The 19,279-nt window shown below is 40.2% G+C and overlaps 1 protein-coding gene across 3 annotated transcripts in view; it reads right to left on the bottom strand.

Annotated features, from left to right (window-relative positions):
- TBC1D15 (TBC1 domain family member 15) overlaps window positions 1-15,876 on the bottom strand; it is a 34,803-nt gene extending 18,927 nt beyond the window's left edge. The window contains exons 1-5 of one of the 3 annotated variants that reach the window (XM_041465466.1): window positions 15,784-15,876; window positions 4,731-4,829; window positions 4,415-4,489; window positions 3,523-3,661; window positions 1,485-1,695 (exon numbers count right to left, since the gene is read on the bottom strand). In XM_041465466.1, coding sequence (XP_041321400.1) covers window positions 1,485-1,695; window positions 3,523-3,661; window positions 4,415-4,489; window positions 4,731-4,829; window positions 15,784-15,807 — 548 coding nt within the window. In that variant the 5' untranslated portion in view covers window positions 15,808-15,876. Of the gene's footprint in view, window positions 1-1,484; window positions 1,696-3,522; window positions 3,662-4,414; window positions 4,490-4,730; window positions 4,830-15,573; window positions 15,725-15,783 lie in introns of those variants that run through there. The other 2 variants (XM_041465467.1, XM_041465465.1) reach the window with 2 other exon arrangements.
- Window positions 15,877-19,279: the final 3,403 nt, after the last annotated feature.

The raw sequence follows: 19,279 nt of genomic DNA, 5'->3' as shown, positions 1-19,279 counted from the left end.
TCCAGTGTTTGCTATATCAGTTGCTCTCAAAACCTACCACTGTATCCACAAATAACTAAACACAGCAGTATGCTCAAAAAGGAACAGTTTCCTCGGGGAAAAAGGAAGGGAGGGAGGGGGATGGCAGGACAACAATGTTTCCCTATGCCTTCAGAGGTTGTGAAATTACGACACTAAATGAGGATATTTAGGGAAGGGAACCTAGAGAAAAAATCCCCTCAGGATTTAAAATGAAGTTGTTACTCAGGATTTTCTAATCTACAGTTGTACAGAAGTTCATCCTGTCCCCCTATTAGCCTCTCTTTTGGTCTTCCTGACTTTTCCCCTTACAAATCTCACATACAATGCTACAGCCAGTACCATTCCACCAACTGGACACACTGACCATGCTACCTTCTCCAAGCAGCTGAAAACTTCTAATTATCACAAACCCCAACACCAGGTCTTGAAACTGTCAAAGCCTTTCACAAATCAGTTCAATAAATATACAACCACTCACATCCCACTAACTTGTTCTCCAGCAAAATTTTCCTCAGTATTACTCAGCATCAGCCTGCTCTACTTGTTGAAGGCATCTCTGGCCCCAGTGATGCTACCAATGTAAGAAGAGCCCTCTGTAAGGATTCCTACAGCCATTTCACTATCCACCTTCAAATCTGTCATCAGACTACTACGTTGCAACTGACAATAGCAAAACACTTTTGAAAACAGATTACATGCTACACTAATATTACAGTGTTACAGGTATACATGTTATATCACATTTATTTCTTCATTTTCTATCTAACCTTATTTACCTGTTGGCTTCTTAAATTATACTTATGCCTACATGGTGAGAGCAGAAAATTTTATTTTATTCTACACTTATGCATGCTGATCAAAAAGGCTATCCTAGTAAAAAACTTGGAGGTAGTACAACTACACAACAACCCCAAATTATTTAACAGAATGATAGGGTCTTAACTATATTTACACTCAGATAGTTGATTTGTGTAGCAGAAATCAAGAGTGAAGCACTGACCAGGCAAGAAATTACAGGGGAACAGAACTGTGGGGGAAAACATTTATATAGCAATTGATTTAGCTGACAGTACTGTAAGTTACCTTGCACACTCAAGGAAACAATCTCAAATTGTAACACAAATTATCCCATTTTATAGAAGTAGCTCTAGAAGGATTTAAATTTTACACTGCATGTTGATAACAAGCTTCTGCACCCACTAGAGGGAGCAACTGAGGCATTCGGAGTTAATAACACCTCAGATTCTAAAATACTTCCCAAATCAATCCAACAATTTTTAAACTTCAGCTTACATTCCAAATGCATGTGTAAAACCACAGTTTCAGTCGCCTTGAAAACTACTTCTACTAATAAAAAAAAGGAACGGAATAACAATCAGGAAGTATTGCTCTGAAATTTATTACGTGATTTAAGTAAACCAATAATCTGCATTTTACATAACTAAGAGTTGTCTGATACTTACTCATTCAGTGCAACGTGCTTTTCAAGACATTTAATCAATGATTTGCTATCTCCATGATGAAAGTGAAGAGCTGGAAGCTTCACATCATCCTTCAGACAGAACACCAAATAAGACCATCCCATGCCTTCTTTGTTTTGTTTGATTGATTTCAGATCTGTCAAACTGAACAGGAACGACCACTTGCTTTCTCTGTTTGCATGAGTTGTAGCATCTTAAAAACAAAATTAGCACATGATTTCAGTTTGACTTTTAGTGTTAGCAATTATAAATACATTGTATCTATCACTGTTCCTAAAAAACAAACTCAAAATGTAAACACCAGCATTGGTTCTAATAATAAAATGCACACTGTAACTACTATTTCTGAATTTCTCTTTGAGCCTCCTTGTCTTCTACAGACTTGTAAAACAATCAGTAAGTCCATCAGGCTACTTCCCTAAAACTGTACCTACAGTTTATAGGAAAAGGTTTTTCACCCAGAGAATGGCTGGGTACTGGAACAGGCTCTCAGGAAAGTGGTCATGGCATTAAGCTTAACAGGAGTTCAACAAGCATTTGGACAACACTCTCAGGTACATGACAACACTCTCAGGTACAAGAATCTCAGGTGATTCTTGGGGTTGTCCTGTGCAGAGCCAAGAGTTGGACTTTGATGATCCCTGTCACCTGCAACTCAAAATACTCTATGATCCAACAAGAGAAGTGATCAAGCAGTTAAATGTACATCTGCTTTATAAAATTCCAGCAGCAAGCTAAATCCAACCTGCACCTCCACCAGGTAGTGCTACTTACTCAAACTTAACATGATATGTGCTACAATCTTATAACCTATATATTACTCACAGTTACCAGCCACATGTCGTGTAAGGCTGCTACCGAAGTAAGCGCAAAGGAACTGGAAATCGCCCCCTCACCCTTTCCTCCTGTAGTGCGCAAGCTTGCATACATGCTGTGCAAAACTCCATATATTCAAGGAGAAGGGATTAAAGGGATTAAACTTCACCAGAGGACACAAAATTGCCAGCATGTCCAGAAGGAATTTGGGACACCCCCTGGCCTGCTCCCATCACATTACAGCAATTGGAAATAGGCAAGAAGTGGCAAAGAGCATAATTCCAAGTCTGTAGTCCTCAGTGACACTCACTACGGATGAAGACATGCTCTGCTGACTGAAGATGAAAATTCAGTACAAACTAGTGATGTGGTAAACCATATTTATGCAACAGAGATGCTCTGTGTGTATGTGTGTGTATATATATATAAAAGCCAAGGACTGTGCTTTACTCAAAAACATTCATAATCTGTAGGCATCCAAACCCTGTAGGCATACATCACAGACATGACATTTAAAACCATTATAAAGACAGTAAAACAAGCACAATAATCCCCAGTTACATGCTGTGAAATAATAATGGAAAAAAAGTATTATTAAAGAAAAAAGACTTTGTGAGAATCAGAGAAAAAAAGATTACTCGAGAATCACTGTTCTTTCACCACAACTTGTTTTTCAACATCTCTACTGAGACACTATAACAAAAATGTTGTAACTATAGAATTATTTTGCTTACATAAAAAAGATATTTTTTATATTAAAGACTCCCCATATTAAAGATCCATGTATGTCATAACTGTACATTCCATCTCCCCCTGCTGCTGCAGTATGGAAAGGCATTTGAGTAGTAACCCACTTATTTTTCCATTTTCATTTCTAACAAAACATCTAGTTTGAATTCCACTTGTTTTAAAGAATGCAAGCACAGCGCAGACAAAACTGCTACTACATCTAATGATGAAGCAGGAAGTTAGATTTAATGTTCTTTTTCAATACAATTCTCTACCAATTTAAGGACAAAAATGAGGCAGATGACAGCTATTACTTGTGAATTTTTTTCCACACCCAGAGATTCATCTCTTACCACAAATGAATCCCAGCCTTCCAAAAAGGCTATTCTTAAAGACAATTCTTTAGTTACAAATTACCATCACGGAAGAAAACACTGCATGCACATAAAAGCCCTCCACAATTTTTTTTAAATACCTCCATTTGAATGAGGTTTCTTCTTAAAAGAGACTGTGGTGACCATGTCCCATTCTGCTTCATAACTACTTGGACGATCTGCTCCTTGGGAACATTTTTCTTTTGGAGTTTGAGTCCACTCCACAACAGAACTGGAATCCTGAGAGAAACAACAAAAGCAACTATGAAAAAACACAAGGCAAGAAAATTGACCTGGTTTCTCAGATTCAACAGGAAGAAACAGCATCTTTATTTCATAGATTAAAAGAGAATATATTGAAATCCTCAGAAACATACAGTTTCTGTAAAAGACACAGTTCAACAGAGGAAATTTGGACCTATGACTAACACTATGAGGTTTTACTTAGTAAATTCCAACATACTAAAATATCTTTGCCTCTCTTGAAGACTCTATGAACATAACAAATTATTCATTTAAGTGTAAAACTTTAATCTTTTTTATTTAGTCACATCCTCTTAATACTGATTAAATACCACATATCACTGCATCTTGGAACCCCCACAGACTTCTATTTTTATTTTGCATTAGAACAGCACCTCTCACTTTCGTGTCTAACTATGAAGAGTGAATCACCAAACTACAACACAGTAGATTCAGAGGGACTGGTAACTGTGATATATTTACACTCATTTGGTCTTTACTATTCATAGTTAGTCCCCTACTCTTTTATTTATGAACCAAGTAAAAACTAAATACAGTCAACCTACACATGTATTCTAATAACCTGAACTGGCCTCCAGTCTATAAATAAGATTCCTACATATAGCTATTACTACCAATAATAAATAAGCTTTGCTTCTAGTTATGAAATCACTTATGCATTAGTTAACACAAAATAAAAACTGTAGAGAAACATAATGAGCAACACTGAAAACAAACAAACAAACAAACCTTTCCAGCACAGAGAATATTAGAAGTATCCAAAGTCTCATCCAGTGGTCTCCAGTCTACTACCACTTCATTTTCCTACAATACAAATCACAAAAAATTCAACACTACACAGCAAAGTATTTATTGCCATATATAGTCATGGTGTGACTATGTTAAAACTTACATATACATATAAATGATGACAATGTCAAACACAATGTGATGTTCGTTCATGTACAAAATCCCACACTTTAAAAAGGCAATTAAAATTTGCCAAAATTGTTATGTGTTTTGCCAACAAATACACAAAAGTTCTGTAACTGTATTATGCAAATACCTTTTCTATGACACGCAGTATTCCTGCTATTAAGCTGTCCTGGTCATCATTTTTTCCACAGGAGGAGTGAATAAAAACTCCTTCTTGCTCATACACAACCTATAACAAAATGAGTAATGAAATTTAAAAAACAGTGCTTTAAAATCCTTAAAATTGTTTATCCCCCTATGGTACTTATTATCATTTTGACTCGCTGAGGGAAGTTGAAACAAACACTTCTATCTTGTTAGGGATTTTGTTACAAAGAGTCCAAGATCCAAGTCTTTCACTTACCTAAATCAAGAAACAATAGGAAATGGAACTGATCAAACTTATTCCCTAAGCAACTTACTGACTAGCACTACTTCGTTAAACACCACAAGAAAATGCATTCAATACCTAGTTATTTTTAAATCAGCAGGTACAGGTTCAGTGAAAGTCCTATACAGCTTTTAAAACATTAAAAGGCTTTCTTATATAGTCTGCCTTTCTGCCACCTGTCATTAGGCATGTTGAAATTATAAAACTAATTTAAATTTTAAATGGACTAAATACTGTAAAAATATGAACTCCAGAGAAATAAAAAACTATACCCTGAAATTAAATTCAGGACCAGTGGCAAAGATTCCATCTGAAAGGCAGAATATGTAAGAGTTGGATAAGAAGGGCTTGTAGGAGTGCACATGGCCCACATAACTTTTGCATTTAAGCATTTACAAAACCCTTCACAGTATTCTGATCCTTGGGGAAAAAAAAAAAAAAAAAAAAAAAAAAAAAAAAAAAAAAAAAAAAAAAATCAGAGAACCCTTGGCTGTCAAAATTTAGCAGGCTTTTCAAAGCTACATACAAATACTCTTAAAAGCTCTATAAATACTGTAAATGGGTCCTATTTTACACAGGTCTAAGAGTGAAAAGTCCCTTTGATTTTGTGAAAGTGAAATAAATCAAACAGTAACAGTAATTGTTTCAGAACCATTTTCATTTTCACACCAAGCTGCGAACACTGCCTTAAGAAACATTTTTAAAGGCAAAGCCTAGAAATTTTTAACTAATCAGAGACAGATAATGTATTTCTTTGGTTCTAAAATATCAGGAGCTATTTTTCTCATTTATCTGCTTTCTAAAATCATTACACTTGTAGTCAGGCCAGTAAACTAAAAGGTTAGTTTTGCCTGTCTGTTTCAAAAGGTTAGGTGTGTAAGCTTAACTAGCTAGATGAGAAAACATGGCTTAAAAAGAGCCATAAAATTCACTTAACTCATCCTTTCTGTTTTAGTTTTGCTTCAATTTCTCTGCCTTTTACAGGTGCAAGAAATTTCAGGAGTGTCCTCATTAAACAGAAATATCACTTGGAAGAAATCTCTAAAGGTCACTTAGCACATCTCCTGCTTGAAGGATTATTAAAATCATCGCCTTTCAAATACTGGAAGTCTTCTTTCCTGTTCCGTATTATATTTTTTTTTCTCTTTTCTATCAAAAAATATCCTCCCTCTATTTCTACCAATTATCTGTTTTCAAATTCAGTTCTGTTCAAACAAGGCAACTTTGACATTTATTTAAATTTTACCTTCTATCTCCTTGGACCTGATCTATCATGAAGACTAGTCAGAAATATGAATTAGTCATCAACCACTTGGACAGCTGCTCCAGAAAAAAAAGAAAATCTATTTGTATCAGAGTTATACTGGCAGAAGTGCACTTCCACCAAAAACGTTAGTATCATAAAGTATACCTTCTCAGTCTAGAAGGTAAGCCATCTAATAACTGTTTTTATTATTCTTCTGTCCATTAATCTCTCAGAATGATGAACACTTCCTTTCATGGGAAAAGAATATGTGTTTCTAATGCTACAGTTGTCACGCAACTGAAAAATCTTACACTGCTCTTTGTAACAGCTTCAGCTCCCAGTGCCATGCTCACCAAAAAACCAAAGCACATGCTCACAATTTCAGAGGGTGTCTGTAAAACAGAGGACTGGCACAAGTCATCTTATTCCCCTCATACTGTTATTTAAGAGAAAATCTTCTCCAAGTCTGAAAGGCCAGAAGGCCAAGCTGCTGAGATTTTTCTTTTCCAATCACAAGCGTGATCTATTTATTTACTTCTTCCAACTGTAAACTGCAACTGTAACTAATCTGAAGAAAGAGAACACTGATTGTACACAAGAGTATTTAGACGTTTTTCCACAGTTACTCCCTCTGCAAAACATTTTGGGAGTTACCATCTTGAATTCTTCAGAATACTGAGCCACTCTATTCAGCAGTACTTTGTAAGGTAACTCCATAAATGCATTTGAACAAACTGAGTTGGGAAATGTAATTCTATAGTGGTAGCACCTGAAAATTACCTACATTGAGTGGCTATATTTCACACAATGCTCTTAGCAAGCTGAAAATTCAAAAATGCTATTAGGTATTCTCACAGTACTTTACAGTAAAACATAGCTTGTTACAGATTTTTGTTTTCTGGTACTGCAACACTGACAAGCTATTCAAAATCAATTTAAAGATTAAAAGTAATGTTAAATTACATGTACGAGTAATTAGTAGTAAGGAAAGTATCAAACTGAAAGACAGTATACAATAGTTATATTTGAATAAAACCCCATCCTTCAGTAGACAACTCCTCTACACTTAGTAGCTCAATCTCACACACCATGTGGCCTACAAAGGTTTTTGCTCAGGGCCTCCACAGCCTCGGCAGCCCAACACTCAGGAAAACGCCGGGTGACTCAGCACACCTGGACCTCTTAAGCATTCTAGAAAACAGATTTCAAAACTAAGTAATGGCTTCACACACTGCCTCTTGCCTAAGCAGTAGGTTACTGCAGAACATGCAAAAAGGCAGCAAATGTTGGAGGATGACCTGAAGCATCAGTAAAATACCAAGGACTTGTTTGTAAGGTCTGCATGCGACAACTATGTAGTGAGATCCTGCTACACATAGAGAGAGTAAGGGAAGGAGATACAGGCAGGGCAAGATAATGAGAGTGACGCCCGCTCATTAGCTGTTGGAGGAACTACAACCCCTCCAAACCCAACCCAAATCTGCTTCTGTATTACTTGCACAGGAAAGCAACCTAATCTCCTCGAAATCTTGATAATCTTTAGCCTTTAGTGAACTAGGAAGGCCTCTACATTACTCACTATGTGAAAGAATTCAAGAGTTTTAAAGAATATTATCTGTTCAGTTAGTCCACTATGCTTTTTGTATTACAAGACAGGAAAACACACTACTGGCTCACCTTGGTTTTGTACTATTCATTATTTTACATGTTCATCATGGGCTCCTTTACAAAGGTAAGAAGTAGGTAGAGACAAGCTCAATCTTTCATTTTATTTTCATATGATTAGAGCCATCACTCTTCCCCTAAATCTAAACAAAATCAATAAGCTCATCATAAAAAAAAAAAGACAAGTTAATGTTAATTAGTACATACGACAGGTGACTAGGTAAGTTGACATGTTCCCAGAATTTTAATAAAATCCCAAAAGTATCCCTCACCGCAGTATAACAGCCCTTCCACCCATCCAGCTAATAAGAATTCTGTGTTCTGCACAGACAATCCACCGGTCTCTGAAACAGAACCTCAGGGAAGAAAAGCCGTTTGTGTTGCTCAGATGTTGCTTGAGGCCAAAACAGCTGTCCAGCAATGACAAGCCTCACTACAGATTTAAACTGCAATTGTTCTGTTTTCTTCTGTACCTGTTTGCAAACATCTACTGAACTGCCCACAGAGAAGCAAATGTCACAGGTTTAGATGTTATTACCTACATGAAAGCCAAATTCTGCTGGTTCCACAAAAAAAACACAAATGAAAAAAAAGAGTGTTTATCAAAAGCATACACCAACACAACCAAAGCAAATGAAGATGTAATGTGAGAGTATGAGAGGAGCTGAACAACTTAGAAAATAACTTGATTTCAAATAAATTTTAATTATATCTTGTGGCTGTACATTGGAATTACTGAAAGATTTTCAGACATTTTACTAGCTTAAAGCTAGTTCTGTGCAGAACAGATTTATCCATCCATGGTATCCTTAAGTTCCTAGAATACTTCAAATCATAAGCATTACTTAAGGCAACTTAAGACTGTAAATGCATTCAGCTGGCAACTTTTTTTTCTAAGAAAATGATGGAGACAGTAGGAAAAAATTTAGTATGATTTAAGCATTACTTTCAATTAATCCTAAAGTCTCAAGTTTGAAATAAGATGCACCTGAGAAGCTTATGCTCATAAGTCTTTCCTGCTTATCAAGTAGTCCATGGTGGCAGCGTACAAGTACAATTCACAGCATATTTATTTGTCCAGTTCTATAGAATGAAAACTAGACCCATTGCCTGTCTGTTTCAGAATCCCACCAAAAGCTAAAAGGTGATGCAAGTTTCGAAATGCTAGTGAGCCACTTTGACCTGTTTCTTTTTTTCCATGGATGCTACAGAGGTCAAAGGCAAATTCACAATTCATCTGATCAGTCATTGAAAGCACTGCATCACACAGAGACAACAGCTATTCCAACTCATATCCTGGCTGATGGTCTAAAAAAACAGGGAACCACAGCAGAAAATTCAGGAAAGCTGCACAAAGCAATAGCTGCCTACCCACCTACTATTAAAAAAAACAGATGGAAGCAGCAGGATGTAGGCTCAGTTTACATGTCATGGCATATGCTAGTTAAGGTTCTGGAAAACTCTTGAAGTATTTATAGTCTGTGTCCAGCAAAAAATAGGTTTCTGAAGTCCTACCATTGCCCCAGTAATATCTCCTGAGAAATAAATCGTATCATTCTTAATACCATAAGGACACAGCATGGACAATGCATATCTCCATATTTCTATTGTTCTGCTTACACTGAGCAGCAAACAGGCAATGTATGCAGCATTTTTATTGCTAAAAACATGTATGAGCAGAAGGCCTTTGGGATGCTACACCACCACCAACAGTATACTACAGAATACAAGCAAAGCTTGTGATTTAATGCTTGCCATTTGATAGCAATTTACAGCCCTGTGCTACCCGCTAGTGAAAGATGACAACATTGCACCCTAAGACAATGAAGTATAGACAACAAATAAAAGGAGAGCTAAGATCTGGGGCTACCACAGAACAGGATGGTCCTGGCATCCTCACCCATGTATTTTCCACCCTGCCTGTGCTGAGCACCTAAGTATTAGCTGTCACCATGTGTACTGATTGTTTGTATCTCCTGTTCCTAGGTCTGTCACATACCAACAACCTGTCAAACACAGAATACTTGAGAGAAAGGACAAGCACTGCAACTGTCCCAGCTAGTTTGTCCCGTGTTTCAGACACTTCATACTCTCAACCCTGTGTTCTTGGAGAGTGTGTTCCACTCACTCCCCTTTTCTGCCACAGAGTACAGCTCGAGGCCAGCACTGCTCTGCCAAGATGCCATTCAGCATCTCATAACAGACACAGTTTGAAGCTCTAACATAGTCAATCAGCCACTACTGCTCTGGAGTAGGTAACTAACTATGGCACTGTGTAAATACTGATATTAACAACTTTTCAATAGCAGTTACTTCATTTTTTGCCCGATGTTAGAGAATCAGGTAAAGGACCTCACCAAGGATTCAACAGCTGAAACAGCAAGCAGGCATGCTCATAAGAAAGTGACTGAGTAGAAAAGTCTGAATGCTCTGCAAACTTCAAATTAAGGAAAAATGGCTCTGTCATTTTGATATATGTATGTTGATGTCACAAACATCAACATATATAGCAGCTGCACAGCACCTTACTTTCAGATTTTGATGTAAAGGAAATGGAACAAAAAAATGCAACACTGTAAGGAAACAATTACAGGCCAATAAAATTAATTCAATTTAGACAATGGTTGGCCTAAGTGACCTTACACCCACGAAAGAAAGCATCTTAGTTTAGAACTATGCATTAAGTAAAAAGAAATATAACTCAATATAAAATTCTACATTATACTGCTTGAATTTCCATCTTCCTCTTTGGAATAGCTGATGTTTGCCCAAAGCTTACTCACACATCCACTGCTGAAGTGTCACTGGGCACAGTGAAGTACCTACTGCATCAAGAGTCTGTTTCCAATGACTAGGTGCCAATACATTTGAGTGCTCCACAAAGCATCAAGCCAACATTAACTTGATCAAAATTATCTTCTGCTCCAGAGAAGATATACTACAATATCTGGCATTTGAATTAAAATACAGATCACAGAATGGTTTGGGTTGGAAGGGACCTTAAAGATCATCTAGCTGCAAGCCCCCTGCAATGGGCAAGCAACATTCCACTAGACCAGATTACTCACAGCCCTATCCAGCCTGGTCTTGAACACCTCCAGGGATAGGGAGCAGAAAATCTCTCTGGGCAATCTGTTTCAGTGTCTCACCACACTCAGAGCAAAGAACTTCTTCCTAATATCCAGTCTAAACCTATGCTCCCCCTTCAGCTGATGGCTATTGCTCCCGATCCCATCACTACATTCCTCTGGAAGAAATCCCTCTCCAGCTCTCTTGTAAGCCCCCTTTACATACTGGAAGGCACTCCAGGGTGTCCCTGGAGCCTTCGCTTCTCCAGTCTGAAAAACCCCTATTCTCAGCCTTCCTTCATAGGAGAGGTGCTCCAGCTCCCCGACCATCTTCATAGCCCTCTTTGCTACATTGGATCCATGCCTATGGTGGGGACTCCAGAGGTGGACACAGTACTCCACATGATGTCCTATGAGGGCACAGGAGAGGGGGAAAATCATCTCCAGTGATCTGCTGGCCACACTGCTTTTGATGTGGCCCAAAGCACAGTCAGCTTTCTGAGCTGCAGGTGGACATTGGAGTCATACTGAGCTTTTCACCCACAAACACCCTCAAGATTTTCTTCCCTGAACTCATCTCAATCCATCCTCCACCAAGCCTGTACTTGTGCTTGGGATTGCCCTACGGACCTTGCACTTGGCCTTGTTGAACCTTGTATGCCTTTTGTTTGCTGAGCCTGTGGCTCAACTTTTTTCCCAAGAAAGTAAAATTTCACACCTGCTAATCTTAAAGACACCCAATTTCTAAGTAGGGGAGGGGTGGAGAGGGACAGAATCCTGCAAATGTTTTTCATGTTGCGACAAACATGAGAAAGCTCTCCACACTAGGAGCTGCACAGGAAAAGTTTCCTACTTTACCACAGTACATATTTCAAGCTCTGCCTCATGCGCTCTGAAGATTTCTTGAACCACAAGGTATTTCTGCTACTCATGCAACAATAACCAGGTATCAGTGAAAATACAAGTCTGTTCAGGGTACTGAGAGCAAGAGTTTCAAGTAGTAACCCACTGGTCCTATTGTAAGCACTTCTGCAAAGAGAAATCCTTAATGAATAGAAAATAGAAAGAAAATACAGAAATTTCAAAAATACCACTGAGCTGCTTTACATTCAAGCATAATAAAGCCTTAAGTAAATTCAAGAGAGATAGTCTTCTGTTCACAAATGAAGTACAGTTTAATCAAAAAGAATTATTATTGTATTCACAGTAAATTATAAAGGCTGAAAAATATATAACAAATACTTTAAATCAAATGCTTAATAAAATGGCACAACAATGCATAGTACAGGAGCCTCTGTGCACTCACATTTAACTAGCAGAAGGTGGAGCAAGACACTGCCTATCCCACAGAACAGATATACACCTAAAATAATTCACTGTATCTACACCAACAAAATACCTGAAGGGTGCAAAGCTAATTTTAACATACCAAATTAAAAAAAAAAAAGAAAAAAACAAAAACTTCCACTGCAAGCACAAATCCCCACCCCAACCATACAGCACTAACACCACTACTATTTAGTAATAGCTACAGTGCTCCTTGAACACTTTTAGTTGCTGAACTGGCCAGACATCTGAGCTTAAAGATAAAGCTCAGATGTTTGGCCAGTTAACACTCTGAAACTTTAACTCCAAGAGCAAGAGCACAAGCAAGTGAAAAATAACTTATCTGACAGCCCATGTGTCAATTGGTAACTTGAGAAAGATCTAACAGCCCACGTGCTGAAGATACTCTGAACTCCAAGAACATTAAAGAAGTATCATTACTGTCTTTAGATCAGCTGCAATAATCACCTGTATACTGACAGACTGAAATTGAAGCTTGTACTTCTCCCCATAAACAACTTTTAGGCTCATTTTCTAACATGGTTTTCTGTTATAAGGGTGAATCCAGAGTAGGTTCTCTGAATACAATAAAAAAACTATTTGCTAAGCAACAAAAAGAGAGAAAATGTACCTGTTTTCTTAAAGTATAATATATAAATATATCTGTTTGCATAAAGTCACAAGCTCTGAAAACAAATGACCTTATTACCAAGTTACTTCCAGAAAAAACTGGCAACTCTAAGAAAGGGCAAAAAACTGAAGCTCACACAATTCTAGGGCAGATGGTCATTTAAAAAGGAGTCACAACTCCAGAATTCAACTGCAGTAACTTTTCCTAAGTTAACTATCCATATAGATAAAAACACTGATAAGAACCTCATGAGAGGTGCCAGCAAGAAAAAAAAAATCACAGGACGAAAGTCCAAGTAAAGTAGTACATGAGATAACCACATTTATAATTCATACCCCATTATTGTCTGGAGCAGAAACCAGAGACTACATGAAATAGTTGGATTCTGAATCTATTGATATTGATAATGTCTGGGAAATAAAATGACAAAATAAACAAAACAAAAAACAAACAAACCCCCCCAAACCCCCAAAAACCTGCAATAGAGAAGAGAAAGGCAAACAGGGTAAAAATGCAATAGAAACCACAATCTTATATGGTTTGCTGAAACAAGTTTTTGTGAAAGCTGAAACAATGCAGGTTACCCCAGCTGCTTGATACACTGCCACATGCTTTCCCATGGGAACCACTTTGTGTAATATTTTGCAGAAAAAAGCATATACATTAAAATACATTACTTTCATGTGATAAGATCTGCCACATGAGAATAAAGCACCCCACAAACTAATGCCTACTGTTCTTTCAGAAAGCTACCACCTGAAACACACCATTACAACAAATTGCCCAGCCAGAATGAACACTGCAGTTAACTTATGACATCCACAGCTTGTAAAGACACTGAAGTGCAAAAGGCCTGAAGTGAGAATGCTGGGTCTGTACCAACCTACACTGCATTTATTCCACCTGGAGTGAAATTTCACTAGTTTGCAAGTCCTCCCAAAATCCTGCAGGAACAATCTGTGGTCCAATGTCCTCCCAACAGAAAACTAAACCAGACAAAAGTAAGCACAGTTGTATGTATTATTTCAGCTTGCTAGATCTAATCACTGAGAGATCAAATGAGTACAGTATCCAAGAAAGTAAAAGTGCAACACACAGGTGGGGAAATACAGAGAAGGATGGAACTGCTCCTGAGAGCAGTGAAATGTCAAACCAGCCCAGCCACTTCATGAAATTTGAGAAAACACAACTGTCATTTGTCCTCTGTGTTAAAAGAGACATGGCAAAGAATGTTACTGAATTAGAAGTTGCATTAGCAAGTTGCATTAGTATTGTGGACGTGGCATAACTAAAACAGTTTTGCAACGTCTCAGGGATTTAATCTCAGGCAAACATGGCTCTTGGAAAGGAACAGTAATACACAGCAAATTTACAAACAACTAATCCACAATCATTCTAGCATCTCATATAAACCATCATAATACAGCTGCTTTCACGAGAGACATCCTGAAGAAGATCCTGATAAAAGCCTAAGAGGAAAACAAAAAAAAAACCTGAAAATTTAAAATAGTAAAGTATTTATCTAAAAAATTAAAATATTTCCCTCATCCAATAAACTTCTGTATTGATATTAAAATGGATAAAGCCAAAAAAGGAATTTCTCTGTACACATAAAAACTGGATGTGCATAGCTAGAAACAGCTGGGAGGACAGTATGGCTATCTTTATAGTTACACACCTAACAGCAGTAAAGAACATAAAAATAAAATTGCAAAACTCGAGCCGCACAAATTGCCTGCTCCAACAATTCTGGTTGAAACGGATCTGCTTTCAAGACCTCAAGGGAATTTTCACGCTATAGCTAAGGGCACTCCTCAGCACCCTCGGGGAGCGCAGACGTGGCTAATTACGTGTGTTCCCTTACGCCGAGATCAGCGTGAAGTGAAACTATCATCTTCTGTGCTATGCTGGAAAAGTGAAACCTCAGACTATCACACACTCACCACGGCTACTACATAGAATCAGACACCACACCGAGATTTTAAATCCTAAATAAAGGATCCACGTGCTCGAGAACACCGCACTGCAAAGCAACGCTTTCAGAAGACAGTCATGAAATAAAACTATTTCTACTAAGAAACAATACAAACACAATTCGTATCTGTCGGCGGGGGCGGAGGGAAACAGTGGGTGTTGCTTGTACCTCCCCCTCCTGCGAGCTCAATCGCTTGTCAAGCAATAATGTTTCGCTCCGGAACGCTCGGCAAGAATCCGCGGCGTACAAAAATTTTAAATTGCTAAACTATAGGGCTGACAAGGCTTTGTACACACGCCGGGGCAGGTTCCCACACACTACCAGCGGGCAGGCCGGGGGAAAGGCCACTACCGTCCATGAGCACCTCCGGGACACCCGCACACGCAGACGGCACAAGCCGCGTTCCCGTGCCCCAGGCCGAGAGCGGCGCGGGGTGCCCGCCCCCGCCGGAGAGCGGCCTCCTGCACCCCGGGGCCGGAGCCCAGCTGCCGCGGAGGCGCGGGGCGCTGCCCGGCCGCCAGCTGCGGGAAGGGCCCGAGTCCCGCCCGAGGCCGCGACCGCCTCCGGCGCAGAGGGCCCGCGGCCGCTGCCAGCGCCCGGCCCGGCCCGCCCGAGGCCAGGACGGCACGTACCCGGAGAGGCGGCCCCGTGAGGCGCCACCCGCGCGGCGGAGAAAAAGGCACCCGCTCGGCCATTCGGCAGCTCCCCCTCCCCGCGACTCCCGCCAGCTGGGGCGACCCAGCGCCGGACACGGCGCGTCCCGCGGGGGAAAAGCGGGAGAGGTGGGAGAGGTGAGAGAGGCCGGCCCGGCCGGCCCCCCCGCCGCCGCCCGCCCCCGTTACCTTGCCGCTCGGCGGCGCCGCCATGTTGCCCACGAGTGTTTATGGTGACGTAGCACTCCTCACGTGCTTCCCCGCCGCGCCACAACAACAGCGTCACTGCTGCGAGCCGCGCATGCGCACTGCGCGGGGCCGGCCCGGGGCGGGGAGCGAGGGATGGCTGCACTGTTCTGTTCCCGAAACGGTGCCGTGGTCCCCTCTTAGCTTAATTCCTCCTGCTCATCTACACACTCTCATCCTTCTGCAGGGCCCACGATAAAATGCCAGTATTCATTTTGAGGCCAATTACCATCCACTCTCACTGCTGCCTAAAGGTCCTGCTTCTATCAAGGCAGCTCAGTGCTGGACTTTGCCTGTTATTTGTAAGATTTGCACACAAGTTGTGTGAAAGGCTTTTTACTCAAGCTGACCTTCGTGGAACTGTCGACTGAGTAAAAAAATTAACAGATAGATGCCATTTGTGCTGCTCTCAGCATGCCAGTCACCACTTACCTCAGTGTCAAGAAGGCCGGCGTGTTTCAGAGCACTCTCAGTCCCACAGACCAACTTACCCCATGAGATACATGTATGACCATCTTCCGGCTGCTTACCAGTCTTCTAGACATCCATCTTGGGCCTTCTCCCTTGTTCTTCAGCAAATTATCATTGCAGAACAATGTGTATATCATCACATATAGATGAGGAGCAAAATTACTCTTTGTTATCAGGCCACTCTATCAAAGGACTGCTAAAAGGTTGAAGTTGGCAGGAGTCTTTAGAGAGGATCTAATCCAACCCTCCTGCCCAGAGCAGACCACAAATGATTGCTCAGGGCTCTATAAAGTTTGAGGTTTGAGAATCTTCAAGAATATACACACCTCAACCTCCTCAGTCAAGCTGTTTCATCAGTGTTTGGTTGCTTTTGGAATGCCAAAGGTTTTTCTTATGCTTAAATGGAATTTCTTGTATTTCAGTTTGGGTCCATTTTGTCATTGAATACCACTAAAGAGACCAGCTCTGCCTCTTTACTTCCTCTCATAATCTATTTTTAGACATTGAAAAGATCTTCTGAGCTTTCGAGAGACTGAACAGTTTCACATCTGTCAGCATCTCTTTGTATGACAGATGGTCCAGTCTCCTAATTGCCTTTGATTGCCCTTCACAGGTCTCACTCCAGGATGTCAGCGTCTCCATTCTACCAGGGAGTCCAGCACTAGACCCAGCATTACAGGACTATCTCATGAGGGCTGAGAAAATACCATCACCCCTCAGCTTGCTGGCAGTGCTCTTCCTGATGGAGCCCAGGATGGCTTTATTTTCTGGCTCATTACTGATTTGTTGTGCACTGTTTTGACATTTGGATACCTTTGTGCAAAGCTGCTTCCCAGCCTACATTATTGGTGCGTTACATTTTTGCACTTTACAGACCTGAATGATGCACAACAGCAAGTTCCATAGGCTGGCATGGTGCTACCAGGTCCCTCTCCCTTCTCCATAAGCCCCTTAAGAAAACAATGGGACAGACTGTAGCTCTATGCTGAAGTCCAACCTTTCACACACTACACAGATGGGAATATCTTTAGCCTAGGGGCTCACTCTTTGTTAGATTTTAATTAACTATCTGCTCTAACAGTTCTGTCACATAAAGGGTGGTCACAGCACACCAGCCAGCACTGAGCCTGCAGCCAGAGTGTTCCTGGCTTTCCCGTGGCTTCTGTTGCTGTCACAGCTGCAAGCATAGCTATTACTGCTGTGCCAAAAGCTGCAGCAGCTGCTATTGTTGTTGTTCACACAGCTATTTCAGCAGAGTTCCAAGATACTTTCCTGTATTCAGAAGTGTCAGCTGCCCACATGCTGAACCACATGAAAACCTGGCCCACACAAGACAAGTGCAGATTCTGTCAAGTCCTTCCATCACAGGCTTAATTTGTACAAACAACCCCACAGCAGAGGAACAAAGAAAAACAGTACCAAAAATATCTTTCCCTTTGATCTTTATTTCTCCTCATAGGAAATGGATGTATTCCAAGCCTTGCATGGACAGATGCAACCCACAATTTTTCTAGGCTACTCCAGTTTATCACAGACCACAATGAGATAGTAAATGGGATGCTGTCCTGGACTCTGGGTGCAGCAAGTCACCCAGGAGATAACTGCAGACTAGGCTTTTCAAGTTCCTCATCTTTTAAGAGGTACCCTTCCTCAGCATTAGCTGTATTGTTGACAGTAAAGGCAATATCCAAGGATTTAGATGTGAAATGCTCTTATTTTCCCCATGCAAGAGGAAAAGGTTTTTAAAAATTCCTCCCATTCTACTCCTCAGTTAGGAGAGCAGGAGGGAGATCAGTCCCTGCCTACATCCATACAGGTCAACCAAGAAAGCCCCTGGGGTACAGTCAGCCTTTGCATTTTATTATTAGTTTGCTCTTTTATGTAATTATGGACCATACCACTTAGGTTTCTCAGACTAATACCCCATAGATGGGGTTGGGGACAGCACAGCCACTGCAAGCAGGCAGCATGTAAGTATGATTTAAAGGGCACAAGAGGACTAAAGCACCTAGATTAAAGCTGCATTGTGCCATCTGCTCTCAAGGCCAGAGCTCCTTATGCACTCTGGCCTAATTTATTTGCCAGAAATGTAGCCTCTGGGACCACTTAGGATCTTCTCTACTTACCAATTGTTTCTACCTCAAAGCAGAAACTGAGAGATGAAGATAGGATAGACTTTCTACCCTGTTTCTCAAAGAAAACATAAAAAAACCCACTAACCTGAACAAGTAGAACATGCAGATAGAGTACTGTTCCATGCTTAGCTACCTTCTGCAAGAAGGTTAGACAAGAATGGGGACAAACTAAGTATACATAGACCAAAATTAAAAGGAAGGAAATGCCATACCCCAGCGGCATTTATTTGTATTTACACTGTGAAGGCATGGAGATGTAAGACATGAAGGCATGTATGCTGATGACAAGATTTCTTGAAGCATTTTCAGTGTCACATTTTGTATATCCTTAAGCACAGCACTGAGTTCATATTTGTGAACTTGATTTTTTTTTTCCTGTGTATCAATACAATTCCAGAATATGAATCAACCCAAAACATACAGGAGTTGTCACATAAGAAAACATTATGGTTGGTGTAACTGACCATCACTTTACAATAGCTTTCTTCTCTCAGTGGGGCATAAAATTGTGGGGTTTTAAATACAAAAGAAGCAGAGCAGATACTAACATGAATGCTCTGCATTTGTCACTCAAAGAGAAATTCATGATTGCATCAGCCTCCACAGAGAGTAGCTGGAAGCCATCCGACAGCGATGACTAAACAGAAACTGATCTGTTGTTTGCCGATTGGCACACCAGTATTGCCAGAGCTAGGAATGCAGCACGGGAGACAAACAGTTGTAACCCTATCACTTCTACATATACATCATAATAGCAACAAACAACACTTCCTGGAAAGAGCAGAAAAGTAACAGAACAATTGTTTTATCGTGAGGGCAGTCAATCTTTACTT

This window comes from Pyrgilauda ruficollis, unplaced genomic scaffold (assembly GCF_017590135.1).
Source record: "Pyrgilauda ruficollis isolate IOZ18807 unplaced genomic scaffold, ASM1759013v1 scaffold19, whole genome shotgun sequence".
Lineage (NCBI taxonomy): Eukaryota > Metazoa > Chordata > Aves > Passeriformes > Passeridae > Pyrgilauda > Pyrgilauda ruficollis.
The sequence above is the reverse complement of the archived record's forward strand: the minus strand, read 5'-3'. Positions and strand labels throughout refer to the sequence as shown.